The sequence below is a fragment of the Mus musculus genome, chromosome 14, assembly GCF_000001635.26.
Source record: "Mus musculus strain C57BL/6J chromosome 14, GRCm38.p6 C57BL/6J".
Lineage (NCBI taxonomy): Eukaryota > Metazoa > Chordata > Mammalia > Rodentia > Muridae > Mus > Mus musculus.
This window is the reverse complement of record NC_000080.6, coordinates 122,607,284-122,624,385: the sequence shown is the minus strand read 5'-3', so window position 1 is coordinate 122,624,385 and position 17,102 is coordinate 122,607,284. Positions and strand designations below refer to the sequence as shown.

The following is a 17,102-nucleotide window of genomic DNA, read 5'->3' as shown; positions in this document are numbered from 1 at the left end:
ATATCTCAGCGTGACTCTAACTAAGGAAGTGAAAAATCTGTATGATAAAAACTTCAAGTCTCTGAAGAAAGAAATTAAAGAAGATCTCAGAAGATGGAAAGATCTTCCATGCTCATGGATGGGCAGGATCAACATTGTAAAAATGGCTATCTTGCCAAAAGCAATCTACAGATTCAATGCAATCCCCATCAAAATTCCAACTCAATTCTTCAATGAATTAGAAGGAGCAATTTGCAAATTCATCTGGAATAACAAAAAACCTAGGATAGCAAAAACTCTTCTCAAAGATAAAAGAACCTCTGGTGGAATCACCATGCCTGACCTAAAGCATTACTACAGAGCAATTGTGATAAAAATTGCATGGTACTGGTATAGAGACAGACAAGTAGACCAATGGAATAGAATTGAAGACCCAGAAATGAACCCACACACCTATGGTCACTTGATCTTCGACAAGGGAGCTAAAACCATCCAGTGGAAGAAAGACAGCATTTTCAACAATTGGTGCTGGCACAACTGGTTGTTATCGTGTAGAAGAATGCGAATCGATCCATACTTATCTCCTTGTACTAAGGTCAAATCTAAGTGGATCAAGGAACTTCACATAAAACCAGAGACACTGAAACTTATAGAGGAGAAAGTGGGGAAAAGCCTTGAAGATATGGGCACAGGGGAAAAATTCCTGAACAGAACAGCAATGGCTTGTGCTGTAAGATCGAGAATTGACAAATGGGACCTAATGAAACTCCAAAGTTTCTGCAAGGCAAAAGACACCGTCAATAAGACAAAGAGACCACCAACAGATTGGGAAAGGATCTTTACCTATCCTAAATCAGATAGGGGACTAATATCCAACATATATAAAGAACTCAAGAAGGTGGACTTCAGAAAATCAAATAACCCAATTAAAAAATGGGGCTCAGAACTGAACAAAGAATTCTCACCTGAGGAATACCGAATGGCAGAGAAGCACCTGAAAAAATGTTCAACATCCTTAATCATCAGGGAAATGCAAATCAAAACAACCCTGAGATTCCACCTCACACCAGTCAGAATGGCTAAGATCAAAAATTCAGGTGACAGCAGATGCTGGCGTGGATGTGGAGAAAGAAGAACACTCCTCCATTGTTGGTGGGATTGCAGGCTTGTACAACCACTCTGGAAATCAGTCTGGCAGTTCCACAGAAAATTGGACATAGTACTACCGGAGGATCCAGCAATACCTCTCCTGGGCATATATCCAGAAGATGCCCCAACTGGTAAGAAGGACACATGCTCCACTATGTTTATAGCAGCCTTATTTATAATAGCTAGAAGCTGGAAAGAACCCAGATGCCCCTCAACAGAGGAATGGATACAGAAAATGTGGTACATCTACACAATGGAGTACTACTCAGCTATTAAAAAGAATGAATTTATGAAATTCCTAGCCAAATGGATGGACCTGGAGGGCATCATCCTCAGTGAGGTAACACATTCACAAAGGAACTCACACAATATGTACTCACTGATAAGTGGATATTAGCCCAAAACCTAGGATACCCAAGATATAAAATACAATTTCCTAAACACATGAAACTCAAGAGAAATGAAGACTGAAGTGTGGACACTATGCCCCTCCTTAGAAGTGGGAACAAAACACCCATGGAAGGAGTTTCAGAGACAAAGTTTGGAGCTGAGATGAAAGGATGGACCATGTAGAGACTGTCATATCTAGGGATCCACCCCATAATCAGCATCCAAATGCTGACACCATTGCATACACTAGCAAGATTTTATCGAAAGGACCCAGATGTAGCTGTCTCTTGTGAGACTATGCCGGGGCCTAGCAAACACAGAAGTGGATGCTCACAGTCAGCTAATGGATGGATCACAGGGCTCCCAATGGAGGAGCTAGAGAAAGTACCCAAGGAGCTAAAGGGATCTGCAACCCTATAGGTGGAACAACATTATGAACTAACCAGTACCCCGGAGCTCTTGACTCTAGCTGCATATGTATCAAAAGATGGCCTAGTCGGCCATCACTGGAAAGAGAGGCCCATTGGACACGCAAACTTTATATGCCCCAGTACAGGGGAACGCCAGGGCCAAAAAGTTGGAGTGGGTGGGTAGGGGAGTGGGGGTGGGTGGGTATGGGGGACTTTTGGTATAGCATTGGAAATGTAAATGAGCTAAATACCTAATAAAAAATGGAAAAAAAATAAATATTGTGCTTCAAAATTAAAAAAATAAAAAAAAAGAACCTCCATAGTTTTCAGAAACACAAAAAAAAGAAAATTGGGAATCAAACTACCTCAAGTCCAGTTATGCCACCCCTGGGCATAGTCCCAAAGGACACTCCATCCTATCACAATGACACTTGCTCATCCATGTTCATACAGCTTTATTCATAAGAGCCAGATTCTGAAAACTACCTAGCTGTCTCTCAACCAAAGAATAAATAAAGAAAATGTGACACATTTACATAATGGAATACTACTAAGCAGTTTTTGGTTTTGGTTTTGGTTTTTAAGGCATCGTGAAATTTGTAGGCAAATGGATGGGACTAAAAAAAATAATCATTCTGGGAAAGGTAACCCAGACCCAGAAGAATAAACATGGACATTAGCTGTTAAGTAAAGGATAACTGTGCTACAATTCACAGACCCAGAGAGGGTAAGTAACGAGGAGGGCTCTGGGCAGGATTGTGTGCATCTCCCTTAGAAGCGGAAACAGAGTAAATTCTGCAGGTGGGATGGGGGTGGGGGTGGGGAGAGAAATGAGAAGGACCAGGTTGTGGGGAGAGATGAAGGGAAGGAGCACTGAGAAAGGTGACTGGAATTGGAGGGCATTGGGGGACAATGTGGAAACCTAGTGCAGTGGAAACTCCCTGGAATCTACAAGTTTGACCCTTGAGGGGACTCCTAGCAATGGAGGATACAGAGCCTGAACTGGCCATCTTCTGTAACCAGGCAAGGCTTCCAATCGTGGAACTGGGACACTAACCCAGCCGCAAAACCTTTGACCAATAAACCTGTCCTTCCTGCAAGATGTAAGGGGCAGTATCCAACCAATAACTAGCCCTGACTGACACTACTTGGATGACCCAGAATCTGAGGCTGGTAGCCCAGATCCTTAGGGTAGAACCAAACATAAATCAGGGAAATGATTCTGAACTTCTATACTCATAGATTAGTACCTAGTCTAGTTGTCATCAGAGAGGATGCCTCTGACAGCTGATGCGAGCAGATGCACAAACCTGCAGCTAAACATTAGGTGTCCTGTGAAGGAGGGGGACATTAACCCACCCATGAGACCATCAGCCCCAGATTTGTCTTGCCTGCAAGGATGAGGATGGAGTAGAAATTGAGGGAACGCCAGCCAAGGACTGGTCCAGCTTAAGGCCCATCCCATGGGTGAGAGCCAACCCCTGACACTGTTGGTGGTGCACTGCTGTGCTTGCAGACAGGAACCTGGCATGGTTGTCTCCTGAGAGGCTTTATTCAGCAGCAGATAGAGACAGTTGTGGAGACTCACAGCTAAGCATGGGGCAGAGTTCAGGAAGTCTTGTGAAGAGTGGGTAATGGAATTGGGCAAGCCAGAGAAGTGTGAGATACCATGGTAATACCTAGTAACATGGGGTTCACAGAGATTGGGCCATCAACCAGAGGACATGCAAGAGCTGGACCTAGGCACCCTATACATTCATAACAAATATGCAACTTGGTCTTCATGTGGGTCCCCTGGCAAATGGAGTGAGAGCTGTCTCTGACTCTGTTGCCTGCCATTGGATCCCCTTCCCCTAACTGGGCTGTCTGGTTTTGCCTCAGTGTAAGAGGGGTGCACTCGGTTCTGCTTAAAATGGGTATCCCAGGGCAGGATGGTGGCCAGGAGGAGTTTCCCCTCCTCTGAGGAGGTAATAGGGGATAGTAGGGAAAGGGACTGTAGGGGTGAGACTGTGAGGGGAGGTGGGAGGGGGACTAAGATAGGGATGTAAAGTGGATAAACAAATTAATTAATGGAGAAAATTAGGTGGAGAGAGAGCCTAGATTGGAAGTCTTCATCAGGTCCCTCCTCTCCAAGCTTGGGGAACTCTGCAGAAGAGGGGGAGGAGGAATTGGGGGAGCCAGAGGTGTTGAGGACAGTGGGAGAGCAAGGCCCTTAGAATCAACTAAGCAGGACTCGTAGGAGCTCACAGAGACTGAAGTGGCAACCACGGAGCCTGCTTTAGTCTGTGCTAGGTAAGTGCTCTACATATGTTATGGCTGTTAGCTTAGTGTTTTTGTGGGTCTCCTGACTGTGGGAGTGGAGGTATCTCTGACTCTTGTCTGCTCATAGATCCCTTTCCTCCTACTGGGTTCCCTCTCCCAGCCTTGAGGATTTGTGCATTGTCTTATTGTGTCTTGTTATGCTTTGTATGATTATTATCTCTCGAAGGCCTACTGTTTTCTGATGGGATATGGTAGAGGTGGATCTGAGGGAGAAGAGAGGTGAGGGAACTAGAAGGAATGGAGGGAGGGGAAATTGTAATCAGGATGTATTGTATGAGAGAAGAACTTAAAATATATATGTGTGTGTGTATATATATGTATGTATGTGTATATATGTGTGTGTATATGTGTGTGTATATATATATGTATGTATATATATATATATATATGTATATATATATGCTTAAATATAACCTACCCATGCCATCTCCTGTGTTTTAAACCCCCTCATGTTACTTAAATTGTCCAACATGTACAGATGTTAAGTCAATGGCTATTGCATAGTGTCATTTAATAGACATGGACAAAAAGCCTATGTATACTCAGTACAGCCAGTCACAACTATTTCCTAAGTATTTTCTAATCCAGGGTGATTGATTTTGTGGATTCTGAACCTAAGAATACTTGGTTAGTATCATAGACCTGTCCTTATACTTCACAAGCATAGAAAGATATTTTGATCATATTTATCCCCCATGATCCTAACTTTACTGGTCCCTTTCCTATTTCCTAACAGTCTAATTTTTACTTATTTATTTTATTTTATTTTTGAGATAGTCTCAAGTCTAGCAGGGTGGCCTCAAACCTAGTATGTAGACAAAGAAAACCTTGAACTTCTGACTCTCCTTTCTCCAGTTTCCAAATGCTAGGATTGCAGGTCTGTGTGGTGCTGAGGATTCTACCCATGGTTTCACACCTACTGGGCAAGCAACCTACCAACTCCATTTTGTCCTCAGGCCTCTCCCTGTCCGACTTTCATGGCCCTCCTCCCACACCAGATAAAGGAGAAGTGTTTGTCATTCTGAGTCTGACTTATTTCACTAGACATTGTCATCTCCAGCACCGTACATTTTCTGGCAAATGGCATAAAATATTTTATGTTATATTTTATGGCTTAATAATACTTCATTGTGGCATAGATATAACACATTTTCTTTACCTATTGTACAGCTACTACGAACAGTGCCTGAATAAACATGACTGCAGTTCTCAATTGCATCATGACTTTGATTTCTTCTGTTAAATACCCAGGAATGGTACGGCTGAATCACATGGTAGTTCTATTTACATTTCTTGAGGAAACTCCATATTGATTTCCATAATGGCATATATATTTACATACAGGAGCCATAGCTGTCCTATACACCAGAATACAGTATTATAACAAGTGAAACATAAGAGTCAAATAAGACCCAGAGTAAGCCAGTAACCCACTCCAAAAATTAAGTATCACTGTTTTCTGTAAAGACACCTATAGAATATAAGTAATGATAAAATAATAATGGAAAAATAATTATTCTGTATCACCTAAAAGAACTAGGGAGAAGAGAATTCTGGGAGGCAATGCTCTACTACAAAATCAAGTGTCTGTTTCCTCCTCTCCTCTTCAACTCACAATAGAGTCTAATAATAGAGAAACGCTCATAGTTTTGTCAATATAGATGATGCAGTGTCAACCTTGATTCCTGCCAATGTCACACCAGTTCTTCCTGTACCTAGAAACCACTTGTGTGACGGATAAGGATGGCATCTCCAGTGTCCCACCCACAGCTTTCACCTTAGACCTCTAATCAAGGAGCAATCCCTCCTCCTGGAAGAACCTATACCTATTAACTTCATAAAAAAAAAAAAAATGACTGTGCAAATGGAGTTCTAAGACAAATGCTCCTGGAAGCCTCTCCCTTGAACTCTAGAAACACAGCTAGTCAATGGTGAGCCAGTGCTTATCTCAATTGTGGCTCATCAGTACTGTTGTGATTAAATAATGTTCAAATGGAGGATCTCAAAAGGCCATAATCCTTGTCAAAAAAGGGAAAGGAAAGGAGAAGGGGAAGGGGAAGGGAAGTGGAAGGGAAGGGGAGAAAATAGGAGAAAAGAGAAAAGAAAAGCTCTTCTGACCAGTCCCCACCTCTACAACAACAGGTAGAGACACTAATGCCTATCAGTGAAGGGCTAATAACAAAAACACACTCTTCTCTGGGGCTAGCCAAGGTGTGGTTTTCCTGGAGGTGACTCAACAGCAGACTGCTGCCAACACCATGTGAGGTGGTACATGCCTTTGGTCCCAGCATTCCAGAGACAGAGCAGCAGGAACAAGAGCCTAGGGCCTAGGACTCACAGGAGCCCACACCAGGGTAAAATAATAATTAAATAAAACTTACTAACAAGCGCATTTTGGGGAGGCTCCTTGTACCTTTATGATTGAAAGCCTCAACATTTTTGCTGGATCTTAGATGGCAACTAACCCACACCCGACACCAACCGTGAGACTCTTTAGAAACTACTCAAGGCTCAGCCATGTGAATGTTCTTGATATGGCCAGTGTGCCTGGCCCTTGGTATCAAGCTCCTCAGAGCTGCAGAAACAGTGCTGCAGCTTATATAGGACATCTAGAGAGACACACTTAGGAGAACTGTATTTCCTTTTCTTTCTCTTTCTTTTTTCTCTTTTCTCTCTCTCTCTCTCTCTCTCTCTCTCTCTCTCTCTCTCTCTCTCTCTCTTTCTCTCTCTCTCTCCCCCCCCCAAGGTCTCACTGTATAACCCTGGTTGGCCTGGAACTTGTTATGTACATCAAGCTGGCCTCAAACTCAGAGAGATCTGCCTACCTCTGCATCCCTAGTATGGACATTAAAAGTATGCACCTAAAAAATGGAAAAAAAAAAAGTATGCACCAACACGCATGTTTTTCCACTGACGATATCCATCAATATGCACCCATCAATACAGTATATCAATGCCCACTCACCCACTCACCCACTCATCACATACATCAATGTCCACTCATCCACTCATAACATACAGGACATCAATGTCCACTCACCCACTCATACATATAGTACATCAACGTCCACTCATCCACTCATCACATACAATACATCAATATCTTCACCATCCCCATAGTTTACAGCACTAACAACAACTGACTTACGCCACTCTACTTTTTTTCATATATATAAACAATAACTATATTTTATCACAGAATGCTTGATTAAGGGTACATATTATAAAGATGTAAATGAAAGTTTCTCACCTTTACTACCCCATCAAAACCAGGGATTGTGTTGACCTTTGCTCTCTTGGCTAATAGTTTGCTTTCTATCTTGTCACCCATGGCTTGAATAGCATGAGTATCAGGTCCAATGAAAGTGACATCTTCTGCTGCCTGAGAAGAAAAACAAGTTAAAATTTACAACAAAGCATCATAACATGAAATCACAATTTTTTATAAAGAAAAGCTCATACAGGTATATATGATTATATAACTGGATTTTTATTATTTCTGTAGCCAATGCTAAAATAAGGATGTGAGCCAACTGTATTGTATTGTATTGTATTGTATTGTATTGTATTGTATTGTATTGTATTGCCTCACAACACAATACAGCACAGATCAATAAAGAAAAGCTAGGCCACTGAGAGCAAAACAGTGGAGACCACTGATATGGACAATATTCTTGGCAAAAGCAACTGACGTGACACTGTCCCTGTAATATGCTCTCACTAAATAAACAGTACATTCACCTCTAAATTGCCTTGTAAATCTGGGTATCCTCAATGTCTTCCACACAGTAAAACAGAACACAAATGCCAAGTTTATTAAATACCAGCTGTGTGCCCACCTTTGAGCTAAATGCAGTGACCACACAGACCAGCAAACTCATGAGAAGATTGGGAATTTAACACATATTATTATGGTTTTAGTTAAAAGTAAGCCTGGGGGCTAGAGCGATGTCTCAGCTGTTAAGAATTCTTGCCATTCTGGTGGAGGACCTAGGTTTGGTTCCCAGCACCATAGTAGCTCACAGATAGATAGGGGATCTGATGCCCTCTTCTGACCTCTGTGGGTACTATGAATGCACACAGTACAAAAATTAACGTCATCGTCATCATCATCATCATCATCTAATTTTTTCCCTGAAAATGTATTTCCTGACTGAGTTTACATCACTGTAAGCTAAATTTAAAAAGTATTATTGGGGAAACAGTGATTGGAGACTTGGCAAAGAGCTAGGACTTAAGTGCCAGGAGAACATAGACTACACAGCAGCTGAGGGGATGTCTGGAATAAAGGATCAGGCCATGGGGTCAGGAGATGAAGTGAAGCCTGAGAAGGGCAAAGCAGTGTATATGCTGGGCACAAGGGGCCTCATGTGAGGGGTATGTAAACAATACATCATATATTTGCAGTGCTATTTACACAGAATTCTCAGTTGGGAAAGGAACTCCATTTTCTTCATAACCAGAGTAACTATAGCAGTGTGAAGCTTGGACTGCCCAGCAAGAATGCCCAAGGAAAATTAAGCCACGCAGAACAGAAAGTGGAAGTATAAGAGGTCACTAATGAAGAGTTATATGGAAAGGTACCTATCTGGGAGATTAGAAGAGAGCTTGACCTACATTATGAAATAATCCATAACTTGTTCAGGAGGGAAACACAGAGGTACAGAAGTTATAAGACAAGGCCAAACTGAGCCACAAATTGCTCAAAGAATCAGCTATGGGAGGAATTAAAACCTACCATTGAGGTTAGGCATGATGGTACACATCTGTTAACCCCAGATTTGGGAAGCTAGAGCAAAGGGGCATAAAACTCAAAGCTAGCCTGGGCTACACAGTGAGACCCTCCCTCAGAAATAAAAATAAAACACAGCTGAAATTATTCAGAGATAAAATTATTGAAGAACCAATGTCTTTAAACTCAAGACAAATATTTCTCTTCCTGCCCAAAAGCAGATAGAAGAAAGAAAATTCAATTTGGGTCAATTTTGGGGGTGGCCATGGGGGAGCAAGTGATTTGCCAGCCTCGCTGAATTAAGTAAAGTGATGAAATGAGGGAAAACCCCTCCCTCCTCTTCCTAGGTTTATAACTGTTGCACCAACCATAAAAGACAAACTGCCTGAAGAAAAGCAGATAGGTCTATAGAATCTATGTTGCATTCAACACACAGACTGCCTTCATAAGGAAATGAGAGCCAAAGGAACAGATAATGCAGAGTGTTTTGTTTAAGGGTGTTATCTGTGAGTTTGGGTGCTGGAAACTGAACATACAGCCTTATATCTGCTATGCAGGTATTCTACAACTAAAGTATACATATGACAGCATATAAAAAGCTTTTGAGAGTTTTACAGAGGTTTGCTGAAGGTCTGATGAAGCACGGTCAGCTGTGCAAAATAGATAGGCAAGGCATGAGCATGATGTCATAACATAAACCACACAGAACTGGAAGAATAAGAGGTCACTAATGAAACCGTCTATGGAAAGGCACCTATCTGGGAGTATGTTCTGGAGAAACTAACAAAGCCTGTTGGCCATGTTCTCCCATCCCTATGTCTTTTCATGTGAAGACCTTGTGACCTACTCAAGAAGAGCTGAGAAAATCTAAGGTTTTATGACTTGCTGCATGGGAGATGGTGGGAGGAGGTCAGAGAGACCTCTTCTTTCTGCTGATGGCTCAAATTCCTTCCTCTTCTAATACCAAAGATGTCATGCTTGAGTATAACATGTCCTGAACACCATCAATAATTGTATAAAGCACTAAACTGAGCAGTCCACTCCTCAGAAGCTGTGATAAAAACAGAACACTAGGATAATAAGACTGACAGGTACACAGGGAACCAATAATACAAGAACCCAATAACTACAGTTATTCATCTTAGGAATTGTACAATTCTATGTAAGGAATCTTTCCGGACATACTAGATGTTCATAAAACACAATTTCATCCATATTTTCATCTAGTTTTAGCAGAACCTTCTTTGAAGGGGGAAAGATATTACACAAAACTACAAAAATGTAAAACACATGAAAATACATCTGTTCTGCGTAAAAAGAGTGGCAACCTCTGACCTCTACCTGCCAGCAACCTGTGTCTCCACCGGAATGAAGAAGCCACAGGCAACAGGGTGATAATCCATTCACTTCTGTATGCCAAGCTACAGCTCACTGGACAGGATTCAAAGGCACAAGGCAGCAATCATGCTTCAACCAACAATTGTCTTTTCAAATTCTCATTTTACCTGCTAGGCTGCATGATTTTGTCATCAATGCTGCTTTTAAAAATGCTGTGCCAGGCAGATGCAATCAAGTAATCAGGATGCCCACACAAAGGGTTTAAGAGATAATATAAATGAGAACATCCAAAATACATTATGATTACAGAGCAAGACTTGTGATTAACAGCAGCCAGGCAACCTGGACCACTGATTAACCAGACTTTCCACATGCATTCTAATTTTAAGAAAATGACTTCCTCCAAAATGCAAAATTATTCCCCAAAATGCTCACATCAAGTATTTAGTGACTATTCTTTATCCCATGTAACACAAAAGATAAATGGTTGGTGAGCACACCAGGCAAGTTCTCAGACAAAGGTTGGAGTGAGGCAACTTCCTTTTTATCAACGTGTTTTAGAAGTACTCTCTGGTCAGCATTCATTTGTAACTAAAGAAAATGTCATCTCAGACTCCTGTCTCCCTTGATGCTATACTCAAGATAGATAGATAGATAGATAGATAGATAGATAGATAGATAGATAGATAGATAGATAGATTACAGATTGATTTAATGACAGATATATTGACAGATGATAGATAGATGATAAACAGATAGATAGATAATAGACAGTAGATGATAGATAGATGGATGGATGGTTGGATGGATGTATAGGTAGATAATAAAGAGATAGGTACATAGATAATAGATACTAGGCAGATATATAGACAGATAGATGATAGAAAAATAATATAAGTGTGAGGTGTTGGGCAAAAACTAAATAATGGTTGGAAAATGATGGAGTTCCAAAGTCCAAAGTTCCTGACCAGAGTGAATGGTGAAATTTTTTTAGCTTCATATCAAACTTCATCTATTAATAACCTTTAGATATGGTGCTGTTAACTCTGTATATCTCTTGTTATCCATCATGAACATAAAATTTACTTTTTAAAATTTACTTTGTATGATCCATTTAAGATTGGCATGAATGGTAAATATATAAATGCAGATAAATGTCTTTTAATGGCTATAAAAGTTGGAATTTTCATCATCATTGGGAATTAATAGTGATTCACACAAAAAAATCATGAAAAATCCAAAATTGTTGCTTCATGACTCTATTCATTTCCTAAATTCTATGATTTGTATATTTCTGGGAAAGTTTTGACAAGAGAATGAAGAAAAGTGGCAAAGTTTGAGGATTATGTTAGGACAATAATTAAATTTAATTTCTAGCAGGTTTTATGTTGGAAATGAGACAGAGGGGAGACAGCACAGTTGGTAAGAGTATCTGTTGTGCAAACACTGGGACCTGAATTCAAACCCAGCATGTAGGTAAACGCCAGGCATGTTCACACAAGTACCTATAGCCCAATGCTGTGGGAGGGAGAAAAAAGCAGGTCCTGGGGGTTGATAGCCAACTTATCTAATCAAACCAGCAATTAAACCAGGTTGATTGAGACCATGTCTAAGAGTATATGGCAGAAACTGACAGACCAGGATTCCTGATATCCCCTCCTCAAACTTCCCCACAGATGCACACGTAGAGAAGGAACAAACACTTGTAGAAACGTAAAATGATAAACATTTTCATTTAAGAAATACTTCAGGTTAGAAAGGTTTTCATTTATGAATTTATATTTTTTTCAAATGCACACACCTTAGGATCTCCAGGATCACTACTTAAGAGAATCATAATGCCAGGACCAAACAAGGACAACAAGAAAACTGCTAAACTACCCAGAGGGCACAAATTCTATGTTTTAATGCTATTGTCTGAAGGAAAGAAGGAAAGGAGAGGAAAGGAAAGGAAAGGAAAGGAAAGGAAAGGAAAGGAAAGGAAAGGAAAGGAAAGGAAAGGAAAGGAAAGGGAAGGGAAGAAGGGGAAGGGGACGAAAGGGAGGGGAAAGGGGAAGAAGGGGAACAGGAAAGGGAAAGGGAAAGGAAAGGAAAGAAGAGGGAGGGAGGAAAGGAAGGGAAGGAGGAGGAAGGGAGGGGGTTCTGGAAGATAAGGCCATTTTTTAGTACTGGTACAGAAAGTTAGCGAATGAGATAAACTGAGTCAGCAAGACATTTTCAGAAACTGATACAGCTGTCAGGACTCAAGTAGAAGAATGCTTGCCTGCTAGGCATAAGGCTGTGGTTCAATCCAAAACACTACAAAGAAAAAAAAAAAAAAAAAAAAAAAAAGATGAGACTGCAAGGTTAATTCATGTTTTTCAGTCCTCAAAATAAAACCTGCTTGTTATCCACTTTGGTTTTAACCCTCTTGGGCATACAGCCCTGCCCCCTTTGAATATCATAGTTCTTCAAAAGTCAATATAAAAGGAAACTAACCCCACACATGAAGATAAGACAAATAAAAAGCATCAATGAAAAAAATGCCTAACATGCTTTTATAAAGAACCCTAAACAAACTAGACAATGGCTCAGGTGGTATAGTGCTTGCCACACAAGTATTAAGACCTCCATTCAGATCTCTATCACCCATGTAAAAGCTGGCCTAGACATGAGCACCTGTAACCCCAGCACTGGGGTGGACTAGACAGGAGGACTGTCACTGGCCAGCCAAACTAGCTAGCTGAATCACTGAGCTCCAAGTTCACTGACAGATACTGACTCAAAAAACAATGAATGAATGAGGTGGGCTGGCCTGTCCATGTGCAGGCGAAATAGGAAGCCTTGTCTGTGTGCTTTCTAGATAAGCGTAACCATCACACTTTGTCACACTTCTTCAAAGAAGCTTCTTTTGCAGCACAAGGAGGCGACTACGGCACCACAACTTCTCAGAGTGCAGAGACAGTGGAATCTCCAGTCCCAAAGGGACCTCTGTAACACAACTTTTGTACCAAAGTTCAGAGAAGATCATGGAAGAAGCACAGAGGGGTTTTAAGAGCCAGGGCATTAGACAACTTCCATGAGATAGTGTCTCTTAGATGTCACAAGGGTGTTGCATTCACAAACTCCCAATTATATGGTTGCCCATATGTACCCATATGTACATATGTACAAGACCACACTTGTCAACATGCCAACATGGATGGATGGGAAACTGACAAGGCCTCACCCCTAATGAAAGGCTACAGCCTGATCCTGGCTGTTAAGTAGCAAGAACCATTTTTTTCTTTAGGGATGAGCCCCTGATGGGTAGCTTAAACCTAAGCGGCTAGCCTTAAATCCAGGTACATATAGGCAACACTAATAGGACACAGTGAGGGGGCAGCTGTGTATAAAACAATACTAATTATAGATCAGAACTTCGTGAATTTAAAATAGAGTTGTTGGAGACAGAAAACTAGAGAAATTGGTAGAGATTTGTTGGAAGTGAAGTAAATATGGTATAATCATGTAGAAAATCTCTAAAAAAATTAATTTCAGATTTTAAAAACTGAGGAATCTGTTGGGTGTGCTTGTGCACACCTCTAATCCCAGCATTTGGGAGACAGCCTGGTCTACATAGTGAGTTCCAGGACAGCCAAAGCTACATAGAGAAACCCTGTCTTAAAATTAAACAAATGGGCTGGAAAGATGGTTCAGTGGTTAAGAGGACCGACTGCTCTTCAAGAGGTCCTAAGTTCAATTCCCAGCACCCACATGGTGGCTCACAACCATCTGTAATGGGATCTGATGCCCTTTTCTGGTTTGTCTGAAGACAGAGCAGTTACATACATCAAATGAATATTAACTAATTAAACATGTGATGGCTCATGCCATGTATTTAGGGGGAGGTTATACTCCTCCCCACCTCAGAGACATCTGCAGTTTCTTCAGAGACATTTGCAGTGTCAGTCTTGTTCCCTCAGGCACAATGATGAATGCTGAAGTGAACTAACTTGGCCACATTAGACATCTTGTCACCAAGGCTGCCTTCAACTCTAGAAAAACAGATTGTTGCCATCAATATTGCCTTTGATCTCACTAACCTCAACTACGACATCTAAATGTTACAGTGTTGTTACACCCATGGCAAGATCCATGACAGTCAAGGCTGAGAACAGGACACGTGACATCAATGAGCAGTCCATCTCCATCTTCCAAAACTGAGACCCAGCCAAATATTAAAGAGGGCGATCCTGGTGATAAGCTGTGGAATCACAACCATGGAGAAGGCCAGAGCCTGCCCGAAGGGTCATCATCTCTGCCTGTAAAGCCCTCATATTTGTGATGGGCATGAACCATGAAAAGTTTGACAACTCTCTCAAGACTGCCAACAGTGCCCTTTCACCATCAACTGCTTAGCCTCCCTAGTCATCCATAACAACTTCAGTACAGGAGATCATGACCACAGCTTCTACCTCCACCCAGAAGACTGGCCTCTTTGTGGAACCTATGGTGTGATGGCTATGGGGCTGCAAAGAACATCATGACCCCTGGTCCTGGCAAGACCACCATCCTGACAGGAAGCTCACTAGCATGGTCCTTCAAGTTCCTGCCCCCAAATGTAGATCTGAAACAGCACCAAGAGAACTACTATCAGACACTGTAACATTGTGAAGACAGTGATGTCAGCATCAAAGTGCATCCTGAACCATGCTAAGGATCATGTCTCCTATGATCGATAACATTGTAAATATGGTAATATGGGCACCAGAGGGCCCATCAGAGGGCCCCAGAGGGCATCCTGGACCATGCTGAGGATCATGTTGTCTCCTATGATTTTTAACAGTGATACCTGGTCCTCCACCTTTGAGGCTGGGGCTTGCATTGCCCTCAACAACCACCTTGTCAAGCTCATTTCCTGGTATAACAATATTGTTGGCTATAGCAACACAGTGGTAGACTTCATGCCACATGGCCTCCAAGGAGGAAGAAGCCCTGGTGACCTATCCCGGGGGGGGGGGGGGGGGACATGAGGTAAAGGGAGAAAGTCTGTACCAATTCAGCCCCCAAATCTTCCCTCACAGTTTCCATCCCAGACCCCTAGAAGAATAGAAAGCGCTTCAGAACCTTTCTCACATACCATCAATAAAGTTTACTATACTCAACAAATAGTAATGTAGAAAGCAACCAAGTAGACACCAGAATCAACTCATATACACATCATATGCATGCATACACATATACACACATGCATACATCTCTTCTGCTGCCCCCACACACACACACAGAGCTTTTAGTCAAAGCATCCACTCATTGTATGAGTGCTGAGCTCTAAAATGAGCCGTTGTACACTAGTCACCTTTGCTGCAAACAGGGAACAGGCTTCAAGAAGCTACATGGTGTCCACTATGTAAGAACAATGAACAGTGGAGAACCTGTCCTCCTCTCCCTTTTACCATCTCCACTTTATTATCAGGCAGCAAGCTCTATCATGCTGTATACTGATGTAAGAGCTGTATGCCATCAAGTTCCAGTCACAGCACTTGATTTGAGCTTGTGCTTGAGTGTGGTAAATGCAACCTGCAAAGAGATTAGAGAAGGCACGTGAAAACAGTTCCTGTTTCCAGCAAGGTCACTTCTCGTCTTCTCTGCAGCATTACTCAGTCTTTAGGGAGATGGTCTGGTTTGGTTTTGGGTTTTGAGCTTGTTTTTGTTTCTGTTTTTGTATCCCTGGATCATCTAGAGCAATATAGACCAGGCTACCCTTCAAAGACCTGTGTACAACCTTCCAGCCTCTGCTTCCTAAACCACCACACTGTAAGATGGTATTTGTTTCTATTTTGTTGTTGATGTTGTTGTTGTGTTTTAACTGAAAAGCAAATGAACTATTCAGTTTTATACCAGGGAGGAATTGTAGGCATGTTCCTATCTGGAATTCAAAGAGCTGTTGTACAAGATGGAGGAGGTTCTGACTCCAGGCAGTCTCCTGGAGTGGTCCTCTCTTCTGTCTGCTTCAATGTTTGGCTTACCTTTTATTTGCAATGACTATTTGAAAAAGGACACAGCATTCAGGTTAAAACCTTTACCAAAGTAGATTGAAGCCTGTGATTGAATAGTGTCCATCCCAGGAGGGAGGAGGAGGCCTGTGCTGCTCCACGACACAGGGTGGCTCTAGGTTCCTGCAAGGTGATAAGCATGATGGTGTGGTTGAAGATGGGTCCCAATTAACTCGCCCAACACTGAGGAGAATGAAACTCTATTGCTGCAGCAAAGCTAAGATTCTATTTTAAAATTCTAAATCACAATACAAGCCAAGAGTTTTTCAACTTGTTCAGAATATGTGAGTTCCACTGAAACCTCGTGGCATTGGAACAACTGCATTTCATTTACATCATACTCTATGCTGGCAAAGGAGGCTGGGTCTTTCACGTCAACAGTGGTGAGATCTGGATTTCATTTAGTCTAGTGTATATTCTGTATTAAGTCTCTACTTGGCATGATGTGCTCAAGTAGAAATATTACTTCCAGATGACAGCTGCACATTGTATTTACTCACGGGAAGAGGAGTGTGGTAGCGTTAGCTTTCTCCACTTTAGCCACTGACAGAAGTTAGGCTTCCTGGCACAGTACATGTTAAGAAACACAGTTAACTATACTCCACATTCTTCACACATGGACAGTCGAAGTTAACAAAACATCAGGCTTTGGGGTGAATTTTAGTCCCTTTCTTTGAAAAGAACTCTGGCTTAATATTCGAGCACTATAGACAGTAAGTATATCCATAAATATTGGCAATTAGAGTATATCACCTTAAAGGAAAT

General features: G+C 41.6%; 1 protein-coding gene across 6 annotated transcripts in view; it reads right to left on the bottom strand.

Moving 5' to 3' along the window:
- Pcca (propionyl-Coenzyme A carboxylase, alpha polypeptide) overlaps positions 1-17,102 on the bottom strand; it is a 405,580-nt gene that overhangs the window by 265,559 nt on the left and 122,919 nt on the right. For all 6 annotated transcript variants that reach the window (NR_153443.1, XR_383133.3, XM_006518432.3 and 3 more), the window contains exon 7: positions 7,501-7,632. Coding sequence is in view for 4 of the 6 variants with exons in the window: in XM_006518432.3 (XP_006518495.1) it covers positions 7,501-7,632 (132 nt within the window). In the remaining 2 variants the exon portion in view is untranslated. The remainder of the gene's footprint in view (positions 1-7,500; positions 7,633-17,102) is intronic.